We start from the raw sequence: 25,501 nt of genomic DNA, 5'->3' as shown, positions 1-25,501 counted from the left end.
TCATGTGATAATATGATGAACCTCTTCAGACTCTAATATAACCTTAGATACACTCAGTGTAAACAGACACTCACAGACTGTCACTCATCCATGGAGTTACTCACACACCTAGTCAGTCATGCAAAGAATCAATCACACCTCCATTTCCTCAACTATACAGTTATACACACTTTACTTATTCAAACATATACTAACACATATTTACTCTCTTATACAATCCCTGATACAAGTTCACAATGATCCATACAGCCACTCACACATTCACTGGCTCTTATGCACAGTTATTTATATATGTCAACTCTCACATGTACTGTGTTTTACATATGTACTTACTTTGACATGTAGCACTGAGATATCCATTCACTCACCAATACACTCATGCACACAGTCAACCGCCCATACAGCTGTTTCCACATGCACTTTTGAACCCATACATCTAGTGAATGAACTGCTCACACATCTATGCACAGAGTCATACACCTCCCAGCCACCCACACACTCACTCAGTCTCCCATAAAAATACTTGGGCAACCAATCAATAACCCATATAGTTACTCATATAGCTACTGATCAACACATGCAGCAGTTTACAGAACAACAGACATAATGATGCACAAATTAAGACAGTTTAGTCACTAACCCATGCACTCAGTGAGACACATTTAATCACTCACTCATACAGTCAGTCATGCACCTACTAAATCCTTCATCCAGACACTTATACATCCACTCATTCTTCAATATGTAAGACATATTTTAACTTTACAGAAACATATAGTCACTGGATGTTGTCATCAGTGATGTCATCAGTGATGTCATTTGAGATGTCATCAGTGATGTCATCAGTGATGTCACTGACCATGTCATGAATGATGTAATATGTGACATGATCAGCAGTGGATTGCGGGTGCGCGATATATAGTTAGTGCAACTAACTATATATGCGAATTTCAATGGTTTTGTGTGAGTAAAATAAGGTTTTGTAAATGCTAATTCCTAACTATATATGGTCTATAACCTATGTTTTTTTCAGTGAATTTCAATGGTTTTTTAATAGCAAATATCAAAAGCTGTAAAATGTATTCTTCTTTTAAAGGAAAAATATATTTTATATGTATTTCATATAATTTTTTTATGTATATAAATTTTTTGAGGGAACAAATTTATCAACTATCATGCTGAAGAAGAGTGTGGGGAAAAAAACAAAGAGGAGGACTAAGAGGAAAGAAAAATCAGTTAAAAAATACAATTGCTTTAAAGCATGAAGTACTTTTCCACACATTTACATTTAAATAACCCATATTAGAACATACAAAATAGCGACCGCCAGTAGGTATATATAGTTAGGATTTTTTTGAATAGGGATTTCTGAAAATTCTATGTTGAATAACTTTGGCGTTGATGGACGGAATTGGCTGAAATTTTCAGGAAAATGACACATTTTGTTTCTGAGCGTCCCCTGAAAGTTTGGGGGGGGGTTTCGTGAAGCGGGGGCCGAGAAAAAAGGGGGGTCCCAAAACGTGTTTTTAACATTGAGTTTTCCATAGGGCGGTTGGACTCACTTTTAACTCGAACGGCTGAATGGATTTCCACAAAACTTGGCAAAATTGTAGGGAGTGGTTGCCCGATGTGCCTTTGCTATGTCTCAAGATATATGCTCCAGTGGTTTTTACGAAAATTAACTTTGACAAATATATATTGGGCTACATTGGGCTATATATATGTTAGAGCCCAAATGTAGCCCAATGTAGCCCAATGTAGCCCAAAGATGGCCACCAGAGACAAAAAAAAACAAATGTAGCCCAAATATCAGCCAGATGTAGCCCAACTATAGCCCAGTGACAGAATGTCCCAGAGTGTTCTAAAGAACAACTAGAGCGCTAACAGTCTTACTTATGACAAAAGTATGGCACACCTGAAGTCATCTTGATTGGAATAAAGTGTTAACACTTAAAACATTTAATTTGCAAAGGAACCAAATGAGCGCGTTCATTTTGCCATAGAAATTATGATTAGTGCTGAAGAAAGAAAAATTAGGGCACATTTTGAGTGACTTCTCAAATCCTCTTATATTTCATTAAAAAAATTCTGATATGCAGTCTCCCAAGATGGCCACCAGAGACAAAAGAGCCCAAATGTAGCCCAAATATCAGCCCGATGTAGCCCAACTATAGCCCAATGACAGAATGTCCCAGAGTGTTCTAAAGAACAACTAGAACGCTAACAGTCTTACTTATGACAAAAGTATGGCACACCTGAAGTCATCTTGATTGGAATAAAATGTTAACACTTAATACATTTAATTTGAAAAGGAACAAAATGAGGGGTTTCATTTTGCCATAGAAATGTTATATATATATATATATATATTACCTACTGGCGGTCGCCAGTAGGTATATATAGTTAGGATTTTTTTGAATAGGGATTTCTGAAAATTCTATGTTGAATAACTTTGGCGTTGATGGACGGAATTGGCTGAAATTTTCAGGAAAATGGCACATTTTGTTTCCGAGCAACCCCTGAAAGTTTGGGGGGGTTTCGTCAAGCAGGGGCCGAGAAAAAAGGGGGGTCCCAAAACGTGTTTTTAACATTGAGTTTTCCATAGGGCGGTTGGACTCACTTTTAGCTCGAACGGCTGAATGGATTTCTATGAAACTTGGCAAAATTGTAGAGACTGTTTTCCCGATGTGCCTTTGCTAGGTCTCAAGATATGTGCTCCAGTGGATTTTGAGAAATTAACGTTCAAAAAAATATATATATCTGTGACAGCGTCCCGGTTAGCGCCCCGGTTCGCGTACCAGACGCGTAACGGAACTTCGCGAGGAGAAGCGGATTGGCTCTCCGGTGACTGTCAACATTCTACACAGTCCGGAGCGGCCGCCATCTTGTCTCTCGGTAGGATTGAGAGACAAGAGGTGGAAATAAACGAAGGGGGAAATGAATGAAAGGGGGCAAGGTAGACCCCTCCTGACCCCCTAGGATTGATGTGGGGGCTATTAAAGGGCCCCGCGGGGCAAAAAAATAAAATAATTTTTTTTTGATTTTTTGCGGTGGAAGCGCTACCCGGTACGCGAACCGGGTAGCTCACCGGTAGCGTAACGGGAGTCCGCCATCTTGTGTTTCGGACGAATTTAGTCACAAGATGGAGGATAAACAATGTTGGGAATGGGTATAAGGGGGCAAGGGAGACATATCCTGACCCCCTAGGTTTTCTGAGGGTGGCTGAGGAGGCCCATATATGTAAAAAAAACCACCTGTTTTTTTCAAATTTTCGCACGGTTAGCGCCCGGTCCGCGCACCGGGTAGCGTTCCGGAAAGCGTAACAAGGGGAAAACCAAGGGAAATAGTAAAATAATATTTTAGAGTGCTTTGAGGTAGGGTAGCTCTGAGTAGAGCTGTTGTGTTGTGTGGGTGATGCAAGTACCAACATGTAGGTACCAATGAAGAGTCTAAAATTCAATGTACACCGTCTCCTCTGTAGATATTTTGTATGTTCTAATATGGGTTATTTAAATGTAAATGTGTGGAAAAGTACTTCATGCTTTAAAGCAATTGTATTTTTGAACTGATTGTTCTTTCCTCTTAGTCATCCTCTTTGTTTTTTTTCCCCACACTCTTCTTCAGCATGATAGTTGATAAATTCGTTCCCTCAAAAAATTTATATACATAAAAAAATTATATTAAATACAAATAAAATCTATTTTTCCTTTAAAAGAAGAATACATTTTACAGCTTTTGATATTTGCTATTAAAAAACCATTGAAATTCACTGAAAAAACCATAGGTTATAGACCATATATAGTTAGGAATTAGCATTTACAAAACCTTATTTTACTCACACAAAACCATTGAAATTCGCATATATAGTTAGTTGCACTAACTATATATCGCGCACCCGCAATCCACTGCTGATCATGTCACATATTACATCATTCATGACATGGTCAGTGACATCGCTGATGACATCACTGATGACATCTCAAATGACATCACTGATGACATCACTGATGACAACATCCAGTGACTGTATGTTTCTGTAAAGTTAAAATATGTCCTACATATTGAAGAATGAGTGGATGTATAAGTGTCTGGATGAAGGATTTAGTAGGTGCATGACTGACTGTATGAGTGAGTGATTAAATGTGTCTCACTGAGTGCATGGGTTAGTGACTAAACTGTCTTAATTTGTGCATCATTATGTCTGTTGTTCTGTAAACTGCTGCATGTGTTGATCAGTCGCTATATGAGTAACTATATGGGTTATTGATTGGTTGCCCAAGTATTTTTATGGGAGACTGAGTGAGTGTGTGGGTGGCTGGGAGGTGTATGACTCTGTGCATAGATGTGTGAGCAGTTCATTCACTAGATGTATGGGTTCAAAAGTGCATGTGGAAACAGCTGTATGGGCGGTTGACTGTGTGCATGAGTGTATTGGTGAGTGAATGGATATCTCAGTGCTACATGTCAAAGTAAGTACATATGTAAAACACAGTACATGTGAGAGTTGACATATATAAATAACTGTGCATAAGAGCCAGTGAATGTGTGAGTGGCTGTATGGATCATTGTGAACTTGTATCAGGGATTGTATAAGAGAGTAAATATGTGTTAGTATATGTTTGAATAAGTAAAGTGTGTATAACTGTATAGTTGAGGTAATGGAGGTGTGATTGATTCTTTGCATGACTGACTAGGTGTGTGAGTAACTCCATGGATGAGTGACAGTCTGTGAGTGTCTGTTTACACTGAGTGTATCTAAGGTTATATTAGAGTCTGAAGAGGTTCATCGTATTATCACATGAATGATGTCAACAGTGATGTGATCAGTAATGTCAAATGAGATGTCATCAGTGATGTGATCAGTAATGTCAAATGAGATGTCATCAGTGATGTCATCAGTGATGTCATTTGAGATGTCATCAGTGATGTCATCAGTGATGTCATTTGAGATGTCACCAGTGATGTCATCAGTGATGTCATTTGAGATGTCATCAGTGATGTCATCAGTGATGTCACTGACCATGTCATGAATGATGTAATATGTGACATGATCAGCAGTGGATTGCGGGTGCGCGATATATAGTTAGTGCAACTAACTATATATGCGAATTTCAATGGTTTTGTGTGAGTAAAATAAGGTTTTGTAAATGCTAATTCCTAACTATATATGGTCTATAACCTATGGTTTTTTCAGTGAATATATATATATATATATATATATATACATACAACCCAGAGTGCCTGATGTGTAAAGCCTCTCTTTTATTGACTTTGACAATGGATTAAATGTACATAGCCAAGGGCGTTTTATTAACCTTTAAGTTTATGTGCTAAATATGTACTTCATATTTTTCATCTATATATATATATCCCTTTGAAATTCAATATAGGAAGTAAATGTGGAAAGATGAAAAATTTGAAGTACATATTTAGCACATAAACTTAAAGGTTAATAAAAACGCCCTTGGCTATGTACATTTAATCCATTGTCAAAGTCAATAAAAGAGAGGCTTTACACATCAGGCACTCTGGGTTGTGAGAAACTACTTTATTCAATAAAGCAAAGAAGGAATATGAGCCTGCAACCATGCTCATAAAAATGATGAAAGGGCTTGAAATAAGAGAGTAGGAAGCTGTGGCGGCATCTTAAGGAGGGCGTCATTTCAAGTGGCCCGGAGCGGTTAACTGGCAGAACACTACTATGGGCATTCCGAGTAGCCTGTTTCCACCCCTAAAATGACCTAGACAGCAAATACTTCGCCTAGTAGAACTAGATCTGTGTACTCCAGACGTGGTAATTCTGGGCTCATCCATACAGGACTCAATTTCATTAAATGGCATTCGACACAGGAAGAAACCTGACAGAGGTAGTGTAAGTATACAAGCTTTGAGAAGAATACAGAATACAGCCTGGTTCCTACCCTCTCTTGCAACCCCTAAGTGCAGCTGTCCATGATCTCTCCTGCCTGCTGTATCCAGGACCCCCATCCCGGTTACAAAACCCTGAGCATTGGCAGAGCCCGAGGCTGACTTGCAGCTTAATTCCCACCATCTGCCACCCCCCTCTCCGCAATGAAAGAAAGACAGTCACGCACAAGGACCTTGGTACAAAGTGCCCCCAGGCATAGGCAGGACCACGGCCAGACTGGGAACAGCAACCAGCCCTGGCAAATTGTTACTCGACTGATTAGGGGGTAGGCGGGGGGTGCTAGTAAGAGGCACCACTCCTGCTTTTGTCACAGGGGGACGATATTGCATCAATGCCGTAAAACCTATCCCTAGACACAAAACCAGCCCCACAGGTACAAAACCGGCCCTCACCCCTCCAGCCCACCGGGGAAATGTCTGGTGCCCACTATGGCCAATCCAGCCCTGGGCAGGACAGGATGAGGGCACAGGCAACGCTTCCATCAGCGGGACCTATCCTGTCCTCATCCTCTCCATCTCTAGGCAGCTGCCCTCACTCTGAAGCCTCTTTGCAGCCCCTCTACCCATTTACCACATGTTTCAGGCTAACTGTAAATGGTTGCAGATTTGTCCCTAGTGTTTGTCCCAGACAGCAGAAGAATGTTCTGGTTTGGATCTAGTTTTCTTGGGTCTGAATGATAGCCCTAGTTCTGAGAGGAATAACCCATGATAGCTCAGGACAGCTAGATTTAGATGTTGGAAGGCCAGATATAATTGAAGATTCCAAACCTCTTGTATCCCCTACCAGTTCCCTGCACGGCCTAATGAGATTCTGATTAGGAATAACGCTCCATGAGCTGCATACAGACATTCCAATTTATAAACAGGAAATTGTGTTCATGTGAAGTTAAATATTGGCAGACATTAGGAGCATCCTTATTGTTAGACCCATTCTGGTGCCACTTAAATTCTTCCTTAAGTAATTACCCTCAAGAGACTCCAGAACATATGTCAAGATTGCCAGCTGCACCATCAGTCGGTATAATCACTGCTCACACAAATGTTTTTTGCAGCTTTATGAAACATGGCTGTCATAAAGTATTTAAAGCTCACATAACTAGTAAAACAGGTGGGCCATGAGTTCATGAGAGTGTAATGATCACATTTTGCTTTGCTTGATTTAGCATATGAATTAGAGGACCTCTCGCGATTAAAGGTTCAACTCAGCTGAGGCAGACCTTACAGCAGCCCTGCCTGGTGCAATGAAGTCTTAATTTTTTCTTTGGTCCCTAATACAGTAATGTGTTATGCTGTTCTGTAAAGCCTAAACAACAGGGCATTATTGGTTCAAATATAAACATGGCCTGGAAAGGGCAATATATACAATGCCTGTGTTTGTCAGTGATGGTATCATTGCTTGACTGGCTAGTGAAAGAGAGGGTGTATTAGACCATTAGACCATTCATATTTAAAATGCATTAAAGGCCTAACCTTCACTCGGCTTTGTTCAATGTGGCTTTGACAAGGACCCACCAAACTTGATCGTTGTATGTAGTGACTTGTGACTTAAACAAAGTGGTTCATAATGTTGTTTAAAGGGAAGTAACTGATAGAGCAAACATTCCTCAAGTGAAAATACTAACATTTCAAAATAGGATCAAACAAGCTAGTCTCATCCCATCATGCTAAATCTTCAGGTTAGGGCAGCAACTCCTCAGCTCAGGCACACTCATGATGAGTCTGCCAACTGACAAATGTGAAGGTCCCAAAGGTAAGCATACTTCAACCTGCGATGCTTGACACCATCATTCTGGGTCATGGTTTGGCAGCGCAGCCACAATGCTAAAAAGTGCAGGAATAATCACGTCAACAAAGTAACTTGATAAAGTGCTACATTAACTGACATATATGTCACCTGGGCAGAATTTTCAATTGAGAAATTAGGAAATGAACACAACTCACATGTGTGTGTCCAGTTGCAGAACTATCACATAATAAAAAAGAAAAGAAAACAATGCACCTTCTCAACGTTGCTATTTTATATGACATGAATATTACCACAGATGTGCGTGCAGGGCGGGCTTTAGCGCTGGTGCTGCCCTGCACGCACGGCAGTGCTGGTGCCACCCGGTGCGACAGTCTTCTTTTGTGCACCCTCCACATGACCTCCTCCATCATTTTCCTCACTACCACGCACAAAAGTGCCCCTCATCTCTCAATAGCCCCTCTCTCACATACATTTCATTTGTTTTAAAGCGCTGGTAAAGGCTAGCTTTACTAATCCACGCAGCAACTCTCATGAACTATGGAGCTTGTTCTTTGCAGCAGGCTTATCAACCCCTCCTGTGCTCATGAGCTCGTCATGAGCCACGGTGCTCAGGTGCTCATGACGAGCTGAGCTCGTCATGACCGCGCCCGTTTAATGGAACGCTCGCATGCTGGGCTGATTCCCCTGCTTTGCTGAGCGTTCCATTAAACGGGCGCGGTCATGACAAGCTCAGCTCGTCGTGAGCAGTGGGACGCTGTGCGCGCCCCCGCCCCCCAGCACAGCGGGGGGGGGGAAACAGCCCCGCAGCCAAGGGGTTAACCCTCTGCACTACTTCATGACGAGTCAAAACTGCTAATAGACAAAATTCAGATCTCTCTTTCTCTAATGGGAAGATTAATCACAAACTATCTTGACATTTTTATTGTTTCCTGAAAGCTGGACGCACAAGGAACTTTGTAGCAGGTGCTTTTAAATCCTAAATTACTGCTAAACACAGCGTCCCCCTGAGGGCAGTGCCCCTCCCCCCCTTTCAGATCAACGCCCAGTGCGACTGCACCGGTGTCACAGCCCTAAAGCCAGCCATGTGTGCGCGCTGCCCCTCTTTTGAGTTTCAGCTGTTTATAACTTGCAATCAGGGACAAAACGTTGTCGGGAGAACAGATCAGACACTAGTGGAAGAATGAAAACAGAAGCCGGAGGAGAGAATAATGATACTTGGGCCAATATGACTTATGCGGTCTGCTAGTTTGATGCATTTTCACAGGAAACTTATACTCGCCATGGTAAAACTGTAAACACTTACTTTCCGGGCTGCTTATGCTGTGCACAGTAACAACTGGAACACCAGGCCCTGGTAGAAGAAGACGACTTTGTTAGAGTAGATCAATCACTTCAAGCAATTAACATTATACTAATCTTGTATTCACAATAAAATATTTTAATTGCCTCCCCTTGTTCCATTTCAAACGTCAGTATATCAAGTTTCGTATACCTAAAAATTACTTTCAACACCTGCTTACAAACCCCCCAAAATACAGTGCCATACGGTAAAATCACTCTTAAATGCAATCATGCTCCATCTGTTTGGCGACATGCACAGGAATCACGAATCAAAAGAACGGATTTTAAAGATTTTTTCCGAGATTTCTATCTTTTTTCCTAAGTGTAAACGACTATCTAGGTATTATTAAAATGAAGTGAGTATTTGTTTTATTTTATTTTGAAATAAGGTTTGTCCTATGAATGAAAATCTATCAGTTTGTATTTAGATCGCAATTAGAAGTGTTGCTACCGAAGCAATGTGACTGATACTACTCAGATGCCCGACACCTTTCACCTGGGTACACCCTCAATTTAAGTTTGTCCCTACACAAAATACAGCATGAAGTATTATGGACAGGCCTAATGATTTAGATCAATTGTGTGTGTGTAGGGCTAGAAGGCGACCGACTACCCAAGTAAGAGATGTAGTGCAGTGATTGGATTTGGGTATCTATCATCTTCCTTCTTTTGTAGCAGGCCTTGAGAGTCCTCTGGAGACGTCTGCACCTTTGTTCTACACCTCAACACTGAGGACTGACTGCAGGCTTCACAGAACCCCTTCATGTGGCAACTAAGGGATTCACAGCAATGTTTTAACTTTTATATCTGCCTCTGTGTCATCTAGAAATTGTGTGCTATAGCATTATAATTCAATACCAGGCGATCTATTGGACGTTAACGGCCCTCTTATCCGCAGATTCCACTGAACGATCGGTAGTGCAGGAGGCAGAAGGGGTATAAGACTATTAGGACGTTTTTACATACTGAAAGAAGAATGTTAAAAAATTTAAAGAGAGCAACATACAAAACAACATTGGAATGTTTAAGCAGAAGGTCTACATCAGCCATTATTGGCCCTCAGAACCTCTGCTGTCTGCAATAGAGTCCCTGACAGCTCATTGCTGTAATCCACATTGGAAAAGGAATAAACTTTTTTTAGCAATATTAAAGATGCAGGGCGTTTATGGCAGTGACTTTTCAATGAAAATGTCACTGCAGGAAGTATCTCGCAAATTGATAGACAAAGGCACAACAAAATAAATTCCTGACATGTCTGCCCTGCCTACCCTCGATCAATGCCCTGTTCCTCACACATACTCTATCTAGTTGTGTCACAAGGAAATGAGCAACATACAAAGACTGGATGTTGGGTGAGATAAGTACAAAGTAGCCTAAAGGGAGTTATAGCGCCCTATTACGAAGTAGGGCGGAGTTGCATCCGACCAACACCGTCTTGGTGTCGGAACCGACCGACCGTAGGTCAGAGATTCTGAACACCGTATTACGAAGCAACCGCACATGGTGTGGTCGCAGACTCCCATTTCTCTATGGGAGCTTGTGCGGTGGATGGAAACCTCCCACAGCCCAAGCTCCCATAGAGAAATGGGAGTTTGTGTAAATGCCTGCACCGTGTGACAGGCACCTCACAGTGCCTGCCATATGGTGCAGGGAATTTCAAGGGGCACCGTAGGTGCCCCCCAGGCCCACAACCATAGGCTGTGAAGGAATGGTGGCCCAGCTATGGGCCCCCAAAGTCACTTTATGACAGCATTTCCATGTCGGAAACCAACATCACAACCCTGACGGCGGAAAGGACTATGTTCGTCTGTCGACTGTCCGATGGGCTTCTTGAGCTTGCTTATAGCCAGTAAGATTAACTGGCCTGTTTAAACTACAACCTCCGTCTTTGTAATGAGGAGGTCAGAGTTTAAGTCTTGGATGGCAGTCGTAAAGTCTCCAACCGCTCTGACCTGAGGTCAGAGGCTGTCCGACCGACATCCAAATCAGGCCTATAACGTTGAGAAGTTACCAGGAGCAGCAAAAAATGTGACATGATAAGGAATAGCATGAGGAAAATGTGGTGAGAACAATGAAAAGCTGCTAAAAGGTGTGCAGACAACTGACAGGTAGACTGCATGGGATTCCACCATTTTACAGATCTTGGAGGAAGATGAGATTGCATGCTGTTGGACAAAGCAGGGCCAGCGAGATTCGTGCTTTAAGTGGGAAGAAACATGTGGAACTAAGAAGTGCAATTAACAATCTTTCACACGAGGCATGGTCTTTGTGATTACGTGACAAAATAGAAAATCAAATCTTGGGCTTGGCCATTCATAAAGAGAGAGCAATTCAATAAAGAATAAACGAAAACAGCAGCAACAATGTATTTATTTAACGTTTTTTGTAAAACTTCAATCCTGTGACAAAAGCATTAAACACTAAAAGTAAATTTAAAAGTATTGCAGTGCAAACTTTAACCATTTACGGAAATTCTGAAATAATCCTTAGAATTCTATTTCGTAATTTACCTAAACTCAAAAAGATCATCTTCATATTTTGGGGCTTTCATGCAACAACTTCCATCTGCTGACTGTCTCACGGGGGCAGTGCATTCGTGGCCATTGATAATACCCTGTTTTTACAGGGACCAGAAAATACCTAAGGCCTTATTTATGTAGGCCTTGCGCCGCCGGTGCGTCACTTTTAACATGGGAAAAAGTGACGCACCGGTGGCGCAAGGCTTTCATAAATAAGGCCCCTAGCCCTTACCGGGCACAGACACGCATTCTGCACTCACAGGGTCAATGCACACAAGTGTGCTCACAGGGCCCTGATACACATCTTCACTCTAAGCACAGCTACACACCCTGCTCTCCCGTGTCTCAAACACATATACTGAATTCACATGATCCAAAAATGTGACTTGCACTCATATTTTCCATGAATGCACTCAACACCCATAGGGCACTGGCGCATAACTTGCACAGTCCTGCATAATACAAACAAAGCATCAGCCAGCAGAGTAGATGAGTGCACAGAACTTTCACCAGAGGGGGTGTGATGATCAGATTGCACCTTTGTTGCATGCACCTCCCTCCCGACACAGGGGTGTAGAAAGCAGCCCGGTCTTTCCTACCACATTGTTTGGAAATCCTGCATTAACCGAAGTATCAATGAGAAATCGCTCCTTCTGTATCGTACAGGTTCAGCTCTCTAGTATGCTCTGGGGCTTATTTACAAGCCCCTTGCCTCGCTGGTGCATCAATTTATCCATACTAAAAGTAAATAAGCCCCTCTGCATGGATCACTTATCTCCAGCCGCGGTCGGTAGGGGAGTACCTGCCGGGGCGGTGACGTGGAGAGGGAGAGGGGCAGGGTGGGGGTTCATAATGTATGGATAATAGAGGTTTGCAGGTAAGTAAACATTTAAATAAATCAAACGAATTTTGCTGCGTGCACTGCATTGCATTTGGGGATGCAGTGCGCGCAACGAAATTCGTTTGATTTATTTAAATGGTTACTTACCTGCAAACCTCCATTATCCATACATTACTAATCCCAACCCTGCCCCTCCCCCTCCCCACGTGACCGCCCCGGCAGGTACTCCCCTCCCGACCGCGGCTGGCCAGTAGGAAGTCTAGCAGGTAGACCTACAGTGGGTAGCCATAGGGCTCTGTGACAGGAATAAGGTGGCAGAACATGGGATATGACGTAACCAGAGTCTGCCTGAGGAGGCACTCGCTGCTGTTTTGTTGTCTGTTTCTTGCTAGGCAAAGACTTTGTCATATTGTCATTGCATTGTGACAACCACCAGTGAGATGCTGTTCTCAGTTCTCTGTCAGAGGAGATGAAAGTAGTTTTCTTCAGCAGGTGAAGGGCAAAGATAGAGGACTTGGTAGTAACCGTACAATGTTTGTTTTTTTAAATTGCTGGGTTGCATCCCAATTCAATTTTGTGGATTTTTAGAACATTGGGTGAGCTATATTTGGGGCCATCTTTGAACTTGTTACCCTTTTTGAGATAATTCATGTCCTTGTGGTACCAAGCAACACTTTATTATATGTTAAACATCCAGAAACTGGGACACTCAGAAGCAGCCGTAAGCTCAGGCTGCCAGAGAAGGAGGAGGAGAATGTCAATGGAGATATAGAAACAAATAGTGAGAAAGTGGCAGAGAGAGGGCAAAGTAAAAAAGGTCATGTCACAAAGGTAGAGATACGTGAGACAGAAGGTAGGTGGGACAGAGAAAGAGAGGTTGAGAGTGGTAGAGAGAAGTGACAAAGGCATAGTCAGAGAGGTCAGTATATAAAGAAGTGATTTTGAGAAAAAGGCAGAAAATGAGTGATTTGTGAGTCAGAGAGTGATGAGGTATAAAAAGATAGTGAAGTAGAGAAGCACAGAGAAAAGTGTGTAAGAAATAGCAGGGGGAGTTAGAGGGAGAGAGGTGAAGGAGTTGAGAAAGTGGGGACAAGGGTCAAGTTGGATAGGGAAAGAGATGATAGAGCAAGGGATAGGGGAGGAGAGAAAGAAAGTCAGGAAGGTAGAGAGTGCTGGGTAGTGACTGGTAGAGGAAGCCTGAGAGACTCAGAGGTAGAAGCAGGCAGGCAGGCAGGGAGAGAGAGAGAGAGAGAGAGAGAGAGAGAGAGAGAGAGAGAGAAAGAGAGAGAGAGAGAGAGAGAGAGAGAGAGAGAGAGAGAGAGAGAGAGAGATGGAGACAGAGGCCGAGAGACAGCTATTTATCACTTTATGAAAGTCCAATCGGTAGGCAGGGGTCATACAATTGTTCTCTCTATGATGACTTAAAACAGGTCCTGTTCAGCCCATGCAGGTCCAAGCCCACTTCTACTACTTACTGAGGTACAGGTTACCTGTGACCGTCCCAGGAGCTAGAAAAGGGAATCATGTTATGGAGCAGGGTGGTGACTGGACAGATATCTACAGAGGAAAAAAGCAGGAACTATTCGTATAACATCAGCAAACCTTCAACGTTTCCTAATTCTATTTTCTCTCTAGCATTCCTGAACACGTACTGTACTTATCAGCACAAAGGCAGGTTGGGCCTTACCTAGCCCTTCTCCATGCCATGTTTATGCATCGTGAGGATGAGCTCTGGTTGCCATTATGAATGCCCAAAGAGTCATAGCTGTGATAACGAAATCTCTCAATTGGGGTGAAGGGCTACACGATTTGCATGTTTTAATTGTCTAAGTGTGATGTTCCCTTCCCTCATTAGATAAATTGCCCGCCTGCTTCGTGCTCAAAGCCGAGTTCCCAATTCATTTGGAGAATTATGCACATGTGAACTGTTAGGGTGAGTTTTCTAACCTCTCGCGGTGCCAGGCAGAGATCTCGTTAACCATGGCACATTCATTTATATTTTGCATGGCGCAGCCTGTGAAATGACTGAAGTAGTTAAACTGTATTTAGCATATCAGTCAGAGCCACATCTGTTGTTAAGAGTTTTCATGAATCAAGTTAACAATGCCAATTTAAGTGTTCACATCCAATTTTAAATTCCTTCAAATTGACACAGTTTTAAACAGATTAGAATTTTACAGTTTGCTTTTTTTATCTGTATATTCTTTAGTAGGCTGCTAAAATTATTTAATTTTATAAACAGTTAAGGACCGAGTAGGTGTCAGGGAACCACTGGGGTCCGCTGACCACAGGTTATGAACCACTGTTCTACGCCACACCTCAAATTAATGTAAACTCTGCCTAGTTATATTTGCTAATCTAGTACCAGAAATGTTAATCTTTTTCAATTTCATGACAATTTAAAGAGTTTCAATATAAGGACACACTTCCATGAATATGTGTGTTAACGAACATAATGTAGCATTCAGTATACTGATTTCCCCAAAGTTATAACGAGGTAAACTATTTCGTACAGTATATTAGATAAAAGACAGATTTAAATCTATCTCGATGTTCTTATGGTACACACAGCAAGTCATGTAATATGCAAATAAGAGTACACCACTAGGAAAAAAAGAAAAAATGATCGTTAATCTATAATTGCTTTGCATTGTGAATAGAATGCTGCTTACCTTTACAATTTAATAGAAAATGTTGATTTGATGGGCTGAAGGTTGCACTAAAATACGTGCAGTGGCTTTTTAGAAGAGAACAGGAAAGGCATCGTCGATTCAATAATCCAATGATTGATACACTAATATGAAATACAATCGCATTATATATCTGTTCATTGTACATACTCTTAAATAAAACATTGACACATTAATATTTAAAGATGCTTGTGTGTTATGCTAATTGAGAAATTTAATGTTGTATTCTGAACATGCCTAGATACATATAGATGCACACAAGGGAATAAGCAACCATGGCAGATGATACAATATCAACCTTAAAACTGTTCATACAAATTCAAGTAAAACATTAAACAAAACAACGAAGGTCAATGACAGAATAGATTTGAAGGGGCACCAACGTTTTGTTCTCAATTGCACTCATATTCTGATATAATACAGCCACTTAAAAACAGATTGTAAGACAATACGTTATAGCATTCTTAACTATTCTGCAAGAACAGATGGTATTTTGGCCTTTTCCCAGAACATTTTACAAAAAAAGTAACATTGAATGAGTTGTGTGATCTCTCCCTCAGTGGAGGGCGACACGGATTGGGAGCGGGGGATGTGGGGGGTAAATAGAAAGAACATTAAAATTACCTCCCCTGTAGTCCCTCTGCTCTGGACAGAACAGTAAGAACACCCAGGCTCTTCTAAGCCAATACATTGGTCTGAGTGCTGTGGTTCGGCACTCAGACAGGGACTGGGGGCCTGAGCTTGTTCTCCACGCAGGCTGTAATGCAGCCTGGGTGGAGAACTCGCAAAGTGTGCATGACTGTTTGGCGAGCATGAGGTGGCCGGCCAAACATTCATGTGTACTAACAGAGTGCCCACCACTTTTCCCCTGCTCCTCTGCCAGCAGAGCAGCCGGCCCGCAAAGCTGCAGCAGCAGTAACAAATAAAATGACAATAACATTGAGTTATTATCATTTTGTATTTCCTTTATTTACACTGCTAAAAAGCAGTGGGGCAGTGCGCCTGAGCCTTAGCGGAGAAGCCGCAACTGCTCTGCCATCTCAAGTAGTGATTCAGATAATAGAGGTCATACATTTACCTCTTCTAAAAGCTAAATGTGACTCGCTGCGGTGTGTAGATTTACCCATAGGAAGAAGGTATAACATTACACTGTTGCTTAAGACAGCAAAATTGCTTGCTGCAGGCCTCCTCAAGGGTGGGTGTAAAGATGGGCCTTAGAAGTTGCCCAGTGGGTAAAACGTGATTTGTGGTAGAGGATTGAGTGAGATAGAACTGGAGGCCCAGGTGTTGCAGAGAAGAACAATGATGGATGCAATTCTTGAATAGTCTCAACAATTTTATATTCCACCGCCAAAAGAGTAAACAACAATATGGAGTTTTGGGGTTTCAATGAGTTGTCTGCAGAACACTTCACATTGCTTGTGACATATAGGATCTAGTGTTCAAAAACCATCAAAACCTCTAATATTTCAGAACAACTACAGTCAATGTCAGACCACTCAATTTCCTTCAACTATTAATTCTGATGAGGGAACTCCTGACATCTCTGTGTTAGAAATTGGGGTATTGGTTGACTGGGCTGTGAGCCCTGGTCCAACAACAACCACAATATTGTTCAGGGTAAGGCACAAGTAAACCAAAAATGCACCTGTGTTCAACCTCTGGTAGCTTGGCACAGAGCAGTCAGGCTTAACTCGAAGGCAATGTGTAAAGTATTTGTGCAACATTTCAAACAGTAAAACTGTGGAAAATACCAAAGCAAAAGAGTCCACACCAGGTTTAGAAAAATAGAGTAATTTTTAATAAGTAAAGCAAGTTCAAAACGACAAAATCCAATCAATCAGTGAAACCAGAAATATTGAATTTGAAAGTTTTAATAGCGTAAAAAAGCAAAAAGTGCAGACAAGGGATATCTCGCCACCCTGGACCAGGGCAAAGTTACAAGTTCAGGCCAACTAAGATGGAGCCCGGGCCGGCTACAGGGACCAGGTTAGGCCAGCTGAACAATGTATATTAAAACCAGGTTGAAGAGCATTGAATAGATCCGAGACGAAGAAGCGTCACACAGTCAAAGTCCTGCATTGGCTCTGAGTTGCAAAGAGGATGGGGTGCAAGACCATGTTGTGTCAATGTCGCAGATCCCATCAACAGGGCTTCTTATGTGAAGTCTGGGCGTCAAGGATGCAGTGTGGAGCTGGCGATGCATTGGGTTTGAGGAGCTTCGAGGCTGCAATGTGGAGACCATCGTCAAGCTGCAGTCGATGAGAGATGCGAGGACCTGAGATAGGCTGTCGGGTTAGCGATACATTGGTGAAAGAGATTCTGGGTTGATGCGAACTTAATGTGCTTGGCCGAATCCACACAGAAGCGGTGATGCATCGGTCCGGCTCGAGGATACACAGCTCAGCCAAGGAAATGTATCGGTTCGGGTCAAGGATGTGCTGCTCAGCAGAGAAGATGAATGGGTTCCGCTGGCAAGAGAGGCATTTTTCAGTGACACTCAAGCCCTGACGCACAAAGGAGGAAGATGATTTAGGGGGTACAACACCACTAAAAAAGCGATGAATTACCACTGAAGACACTGAAACAGAAGGTCATACTTCTTGCTACTTAAAAGTCACACAAGTCTGGAAAGCACAACCCTGATGAAGTCCATGCGGTTTTTAATAAGCCTAAAATACCACCTTAATAAAAGGATACATTTGTGCATTATTCTTTGAAATGGATCCAAATTTTATCCACAAAAAATAAGTAATTTCTAGTCACTCCCTTAGGTCAGCCCCACCCTGAGGTCGAGTCAGCCCTGGTAGTACCACCTTACCAGGACGTGACAAGGTGATAAATGATGAATCATGTCACATTATGTGAGTGAGCCGACCTTGTCCAGTTCTTGGATTTGCCCTGTTTTTCTTGGAGGGAGTGTAGCAGTAGGTGGTAATACTGACAATAGCTACAGGTGTCCTAGGAAAATTAAATCACTCCAGGCACTAGATAGGGGTGTCACACCAATCTTCGTGTTTGATTACTACTTTCAGGAACACATCAGTTCTTCTTTATGGCAGAGTATCCGCAGGTTCAGAAGTGTACTGAAGTGGTGGAATCTTTTATAAAAAGTTTTGTCTTTGAAGTGGGAAGAATCTCTTTACAGACATGCCTTTGAAGTGCACAGATACCCTGGCCTGCCAGCCCTGGCTTCAGAGTAACTACAGGGGAAAGGCAGCCATTTGTTTGGGGACAGGACATTGCCTATTCAGCTGGGAGTGAAGCTGGGTCTAGCTCCTCTTTCCAATCCTGCCAGGGATAGCACCATCAGTCTTACCTAATCTCCCATTGTGTGTGGCAGTCTCGGTGGAAGACACAAAGTCCAACTGCCAACTACATCCAGTCATGTGATCAGAGACATAAAAAGTCTAGGGCACAAAAGTTACAATTTTCTAACAGTGGCATTTTCAGAATTGTAATTGTAAAACTTTACCATGAATAGGACTTTAAATTAGGATTCCAAATACACCAAACATGAAGCAGTCATATCTTCCCATTTGGAAATTACTCTTGTAATAAGGTAATCCCAATGTTTTCCTATGGGAGATATTGGCCTTGCAGTAGTTAAAAACGAATTTTAGAGTTCTTCACTCTATAAAACTTAAAAGTACATGTCCTGCTTTTTAAATACATTGCATCATTCACTCTGGGCCGTCCAGGACCTAACCTATGGGTGATGTGTATGCATTAAATGAAAGACTTTGGCCTGACAAGAGGTTTAACTTGCCAGGTCGACATGGCCATTGAAAACTGCATACGCAGGCTCTTGAATGGCAGGCCAGAGACATGTTTAAACGGCTACTTAAGTGGGTGGCACAAACACTGTTGCAACTAATTTACAGGCACTGGGCATGCTGCAAGAGACTTATAGGAAAATTAAATATGCCAATTGCGGCTAAGCCAATGTTACACTATTTAAGAGAGAGAGTACAAGCACTTTAGCACGTCTTAGCAGTGGTAGAGTGTGCAGGATCCCTAAGGCCAGCAACAATGAAGTCAGCTTAAACAGAAGGTCAGAAGGTAAACCAAGCCAAGGATGCCAGGTCTAACACTGCAAAAATATATCATCCACACTGGACATGCTTTGCCTACTTACAAACTGAAAATGACAAATGTGTATCATAGCTACAAAAGCGTTTTACCAAAGGGATGTGGCTCACATGAAGCTAGAAAGCCAATGTAGAAGATTCAGAACTGATTAAGCAAAACTGCTTCAAGAAAAACAGAGAGTTGCCCTTTAATCATTACAAAGGCAAAAAATGGAACTGACTAAACCCATTTCTGATGCCAGATACCAAGCCAAATATGCCTTTAATATCTATCACACCTTTGTCTGCTTGGAATGAATGGTAAACTGATGGTGTCAAACAGCAGGTTTGCCTTTTACTAAGTGGTATTTGAGAGGCTGGCATGAGTTTGTACTTGCAGACAAGGCATGTTCAATATTAACCAACTGGTATTATTTACCCTTCTCCACTATAGGGAGGATAGCACTTATCAGAGCCCTGCTGGTTATAGCTCTTACAAACCAGACCCATGGCTTTGTACAACAGCCTTTTCCTCACTAGATTTTGATCATAGTTCTACAGTCTTTTTTATTGAGGTCAATCAAATGATAGGTAATTTTTTGTGGCAAGGGAGGAAGGCCCGCAGCAAGATTAATTGCAGCTCTCTACAGTAGATAGAGCCTTGTCACTACCCCATATGCAGAAGTCTTATCAAGCCACCGTTTTTGATTGGCTAAATTGTGCCGCTATGGAGAACAGCCCATCGAACTGCTATTACTTGCAATGCATGCTAATTGAGTCCGACGTCCAGTTCCAACCTTTTAAAAATCCTGAGATTGCTAAAACGCTCCCACATGGAATGGTTAACAAGTTTGTGTGACTCCAAGAAGAACATCAGTCCCCCCTACTACACCCCCAGATGCTATTGAGAAAGTGTATACTTTTAGGCTTGCCCCTGAAATGGAACACTATTGAAAAATGGGAAAATGCAGGGTATTATAGATTTTGGAAATTCCTGTTAGCCAGGCATATAAATTCTTGGAATCAGGTGATTGCAGATAATGTTAATATTGCGCCAGTCCTTGCACTCTCCAATTTCCAATTTAGCAACTATCTATGTGCGTACGCTAGGGTATCTAGCATAGTCAAAGATCATATCAATAGATGCCGGTTTATGGGTAAGCTCATGGAGCTGGCCAATTGGACTTGGTACTGTATTTGCATCTCCATGAGCGGGTCACTCCTGTAACGTTTGCTTCGATCTGACAAAATACAGAGTACAAATTTGACCCTGCTGCTTGCGGCCGGTACAATTGTATAAGTCCCTCCGAGGAGCGAATTTCAAGTTATGTTATGTTATGTTATTTATTCTTTTGTATAGCGCAACGGTTACTCAGAAAGAGTGTCCCGGCGCTTTAGGTAAGGGGAACTGATTCGCAATAACATAACACAGTAAAAAAGAATACAGAACGAACAATTAAAAAAAGGACTGCTGAGAGGCCTACTGGGTGAACAACCAGGTTTTAAGACCTCTCCTAAAGTCAAGAAGAATAGTAGCCCCCCGGAGTGGGAGCGGAAGCAAGTTCCACATCTGTGGAGCCAGCAAGCCGAAGGAACGGCCGCCCAGGCGCGCTCTCTTCACTCGTGGGACAACCGCCAGGAGCAAAGATTCTGACCTCAAAGAGCGAGCCGGATGGTAAAAGGCCAGTCTCTTTTGGAGGTACTTTGCTCCCACAGCGTGGAGAGCCTTATAGGCCAAAATCATAGCCTTAAAGGCGATCCGTTTGCGGATGGGTAGCCAGTGCAGCGTCAGCAATAGACCCGAAACGCTGGCACGTCTATTTAGACCATAAATGGCCCTGGCCGCCGCATTCTGTGCAACTTGGAGCCGCTGCAACAAGTACTCTGGTAGGCCCAGGTAAAGAATGTTGGCATAATCTAACCTGGAGCCTATCAGAGCCTGCACAGTCAGCTTCCTGTGCTCCTCCGACAGAAAAGGCAAGAACCTCCGCAGCATCTTTAATAGACCGAAACAGGTACCGGTCACCCCAAGGATCTGGGCTTTCATCGTCAGTCCCTTGTCCATCTTGACCCCCAAGTTCTTAGCCATAGGGGAAGAGCAAGACGGAGGGAACATATCGATGGGCCACCAGGCCTGCCAGCTGGGCTCCGTGTCGCACCCGAAGAAGAGTACCTCGGACTTATCGGAATTGCACTTGAGGCTGTTCAGTTGGAACCATGTGAACACAGCCCCAAGGCAATCCCGGATACTCTCCCCGTCAAAGTCTGCCCCTCTCTTACAAGAAAAGAGGAGCTGGGTGTCGTCGGCATAAGATACGATCCGGGCACCAAACGACTCCGCCACCGCCGCCAAAGGGGTCATGAAGATGTTAAAGAGGGTCGGGCTCAATATGGAGCCCTGAGGGACCCCGGCTCCCAAAGGCGGCATCACGGCGGTGTCCGGCGATGTCCAGACCGTTTGCCGGCGGCCAGCTAGAAAGGAAGAAAACCAGCTGAGCACCGTCCCCCGAAGGCCAATCTCATAGAGTCTTGCGAGAAGGCCATCATGGGGGACGGTGTCAAAAGCCGCCGACAAGTCCAACAACACCAACATGACTTTGCCCCCGGTATCCAACACCCCTTTGATGGTTTCAGAAACCTCAAGGAGCGCGGTCTCGGTGCTAAGATTTGAGCGGAAGCCGCACTGGGTGTCATGCAGGATCTCGTGGGTCTCCAAAAAGTTGGAGAGCACCGACTGAACGTGTTTCTCCAAAATTTTTACGAGAGCCGGCAGCAAAGAAATCGGCCTGTAGTTGGCTGGGACCTTCGGGTCGAGACCCGGTTTTTTAAGCAGCGGGATGACCATTGCCTGCTTCCAGGCTGGCGGAACCACTCCCTGACTCAACGAGAGATTCAGAAGAGGGTTCGTCAGTGGGTTGATTACTTCCGCCATCTTACCCAAAAGCTTAGCTGGGCAAGGGTCAAGTGGTGACCCAGATTTCAAATTGCCCATAAGCGCTAAGGAGGCAGGGGCTGGCAAAGATGGAAACACAGCCAGTACGGCGCCCTGCGAGGCCAGAGGGAGCATGTCGGCCACAGATTTAGACGGCCTAGCAGGTGTTCCAGGTGGAAAAGAGTCCTGTATGAGTTTTATCTTGCTTGTGAAAAAACAAGCAAGGTCCGCCGCCCAGGATTCTGAGGGCGCCTCTTCCGATGTAATGGTCCGCGGAGAAATAAATTCTCTGACTATGGTGAAAATCTCCTTGCAGGAGTTGGAGGCCGCTTCAATTCTCCCCGCAAGGTAGGCTTTTTTCCCGAGGCGAATGTCCCGGTGGTAAGTCTTAACCACTGCCTTGTAGGCCAACCTGTCCGCGCTATCATAGTGTGCCCGCCAGGCCCTTTCGGCTACCTTACACTGCTGCCGCTTAGCCCACAGTGCAGTGGTAAACCAAGGGGCCGAGACCCGCTTCGAAGTCAAGCGGGGGGGCAGCACCGGGGCCAGGTCATTAAGCCTATCGGAAAGCCATGCTTGTAGGGACTCCAAATCTCTCTCCAGCTCACCGGAGAGAGGACAGGGATGATCCAGGGCAGCCTGAGCCAACATCTCCGGGGTCACTCTGTTGAACGCTCTGAACGCTCGTCCCCGTTGCTGTGGGGCAGGACTGAACGACCTGGCAATGCCACTGATCGCAAATTTGGCAAGCCTATGGTCAGACCACAGAACCGGGAGAATCTCTTTCACCGCAAGAGGAGATGTAGAAAAGACCTGGTCTAGAGTATGCCCCTTAACATGAGTCGGCCCCTGCAAATAAGGGATAAGGCCCAGCGGAGTCATGGCCTCAGAAAGCTTTATAGCAGCGGGGTCAGACGGATCGTCCATCCGAAAGTTAAAATCCCCTGCTACTATACAGTGTTCTGCTCTCAGGGCCAGTCCCAGCAAAACCGAGTCGAGGTCATCAAAGAACGTTCCGGGCGGGCCAGGGGGTCGATAGACCAATAGTCCCTTCACTGATTGGTGTGGCGCTAGCGTGATAGAAAAAGCAAGCGATTCCGAGCCGCGGATGTCCTCCGCAGGCAAGATGGTACACATCGTGCCCTTCTTCACCACCAGTGAGACCCCTCCGCCCCTTCCCTTAGCATAAATTGCCCTTTATTCTAAGCGGGCACTTTACTATGCCACACATTGCTTGCAGCACATTTTTCTGGCCTCCTCCGCTAAATGTTTTCAATGTGAGCATTAGCAAGGCGATTGGCCTCATATTGTATTTCTCTGTCCCACACTATTCATCTTTTGGGATAAAGTCTTTGCTTTTGTTAGTGAGAAGTAACTAGCTCAAATAGAACCAGACTTACAGAAGGTGTTACTTGGGATCTCAATCTCAAACAGCCGTCTATCGTTGAGACATCAACAGTACATTGTTATTGGGTTACTGGTTCAAAGTCATTGATTCTCCAAAAGTGGGAGTCCCAGATTGCTCCTACAGTTGAATCATGTGTAATGAAAATTGACTGGTTTAAAAAATTAGAGGAGCTTTATGCTTTAAGGGTGGGTGCACTGAAAAAATTCAAGGGATCAGGACTAACGCAAGTGGTGCAGCAGATGGTTGCTATTAGAGTTCTTTATTTTACTCACCTAAAAACGTTGACCTCGAGGAGTAATCAGGTTTCTGCACTTCCCCGTAGTATTGCTGTATTGTAATTGAGATGAACTAAGATGTGGCATGAAATACTCTGTAATGGAATTTCTGATACCTGATTATCAATACAAAAAAAAAGTTTGTGCTTGCACTGAGGCAGCACATTTTTTGTATCCAAGCACACAGACCCAGTCCGCTTGGGTGGCACCCAAATAAAAATGCATATATCAGGATTGTGCACCCAATATGTAGCAGGGACCTTGAAGTTTTTTTAGTCTAAAACCAAACAAATTAATGAGTCTATTTCCAAAACCATCACCTTACCTTCCCATAATTTCCTCACAATTTCATTTTTCTTTCTCCTTATTCTATCCTATGCTAAATGACGAGCTGTGAAATCTGTCTCTAAAAAGCTGATAAACTGCAATGCAATGTACAGATGCATTTCTAAAGTGTTGAAGCAATATTCCCTTCTCCACCAAAATATTGGAAAGTGAAGTCATGTGACAACTAGAATATGTGGAACTGAATGAGTTAATTATTTTCAGTTTTAGACCTGCAAAGGGCACTGAGCCTGTCCTTGTTATATAGTAAAAATAAATACTTGAGCTCCATAGATGAGATCAATAAATCAGCTTTCATACCCCTTGCTTTTTCCACAGCAGACTATATAATGAATCGTAATTAGTGGAGTGTTAAACACAACTGCTTAGGAAAGAATTCAGCCGTACTTCCTTAACACTATCTGGAAATTTGAATAGATCATTGTAATCATTATGATGCACAGTGGCATTTTCTTTCCTGCTTGATCTTCAACATTTACTTGTGCCACATCTGTGTAAGATGAACCTATGCATGCCAGGATGACCAGATCCATTGGATGAACCAATGTCGCCTAAGCATGAACAGAGCAAGGAATAAGCACATCATAACGATGAGGGTGGGACTTCCACCGACAGGCCGTCGGGGTGTCACACTGACCGACAGTCCTTCGGGCCGACCGCCGCATTAATATACAGGTGGTCAGACCCTTGACTGTCAGGTGACATTATTAAGACTGTAGCAAATAAAAAAAGAGTATTTTGTGAATTGCAATGGTTTACTCTAATGTTGATGTGTAGATTGTATTTGCATGTCCATTCCTAAACCCGAGTGCGGGATCCCGAAATGAAAAGGGAGTTATCTAAGTATTCATGATCCAGCCATTGAGCATGTTAGCAACTTCTCGCATGATCTTAACAGATACATTATTTTTCTTTTTCATGTTGCTAGTTGCTCTACTACTAGAGTTGGCTGGAATTTTGTCTTCTGGTCTTTTATGACTTAAGACTAGTTTGTGTTCTTGTATAGAAGTAGAATTGTATTTAAGGCATAGCAGATAGTACTGTTGTGGGTACTCATTTTTTAGGAAATACCAACGAAACATAATCGACTGAAAAAAGATATAGGCTTTTTGTCATTTACTTTATTTGCGATCAAATGATAGTTAGTGTACATTATATTGTGCTTCTTTGGTGTTAATGTCCACATGGACCTCTATCTCAGACACCCATTGTATGTCAAAAGGAGGATTATTTTCTTTACCAATTAAGACACTACGATAACCCTTTCCTGTGTGGAAGTATACATATGACTCTAGTCCTTCCATTGAGCTGGGAACACTCCTTTTCTGCAGTGTCCTATGACAGCTAAAACTAAACGAGACATGTTTGAATTTTCGGTTCTTGGCACAGACCGTATATTTCGAAC

General features: G+C 43.1%; 1 protein-coding gene across 2 annotated transcripts in view; it reads right to left on the bottom strand.

Annotated features, from left to right (window-relative positions):
* The window catches only part of DPP10 (dipeptidyl peptidase like 10), a 1,755,202-nt gene that overhangs the window by 199,183 nt on the left and 1,530,518 nt on the right, over positions 1 to 25,501 (bottom strand). For both annotated transcript variants that reach the window (XM_078683981.1, XM_078683980.1), the window contains exons 16-17: positions 15,049 to 15,170; positions 8,979 to 9,026 (exon numbers count right to left, since the gene is read on the bottom strand). In XM_078683981.1, the coding sequence (XP_078540107.1) occupies positions 8,979 to 9,026; positions 15,049 to 15,170 (170 nt within the window). The remainder of the gene's footprint in view (positions 1 to 8,978; positions 9,027 to 15,048; positions 15,171 to 25,501) is intronic.

Source organism: Lissotriton helveticus, chromosome 3_1, assembly GCF_964261635.1.
Source record: "Lissotriton helveticus chromosome 3_1, aLisHel1.1, whole genome shotgun sequence".
Classification (NCBI taxonomy): Eukaryota; Metazoa; Chordata; class Amphibia; order Caudata; family Salamandridae; genus Lissotriton; species Lissotriton helveticus.
Note: the sequence above shows the minus strand (reverse complement) of the source record. Positions and strands in the feature narration are given on the sequence as shown.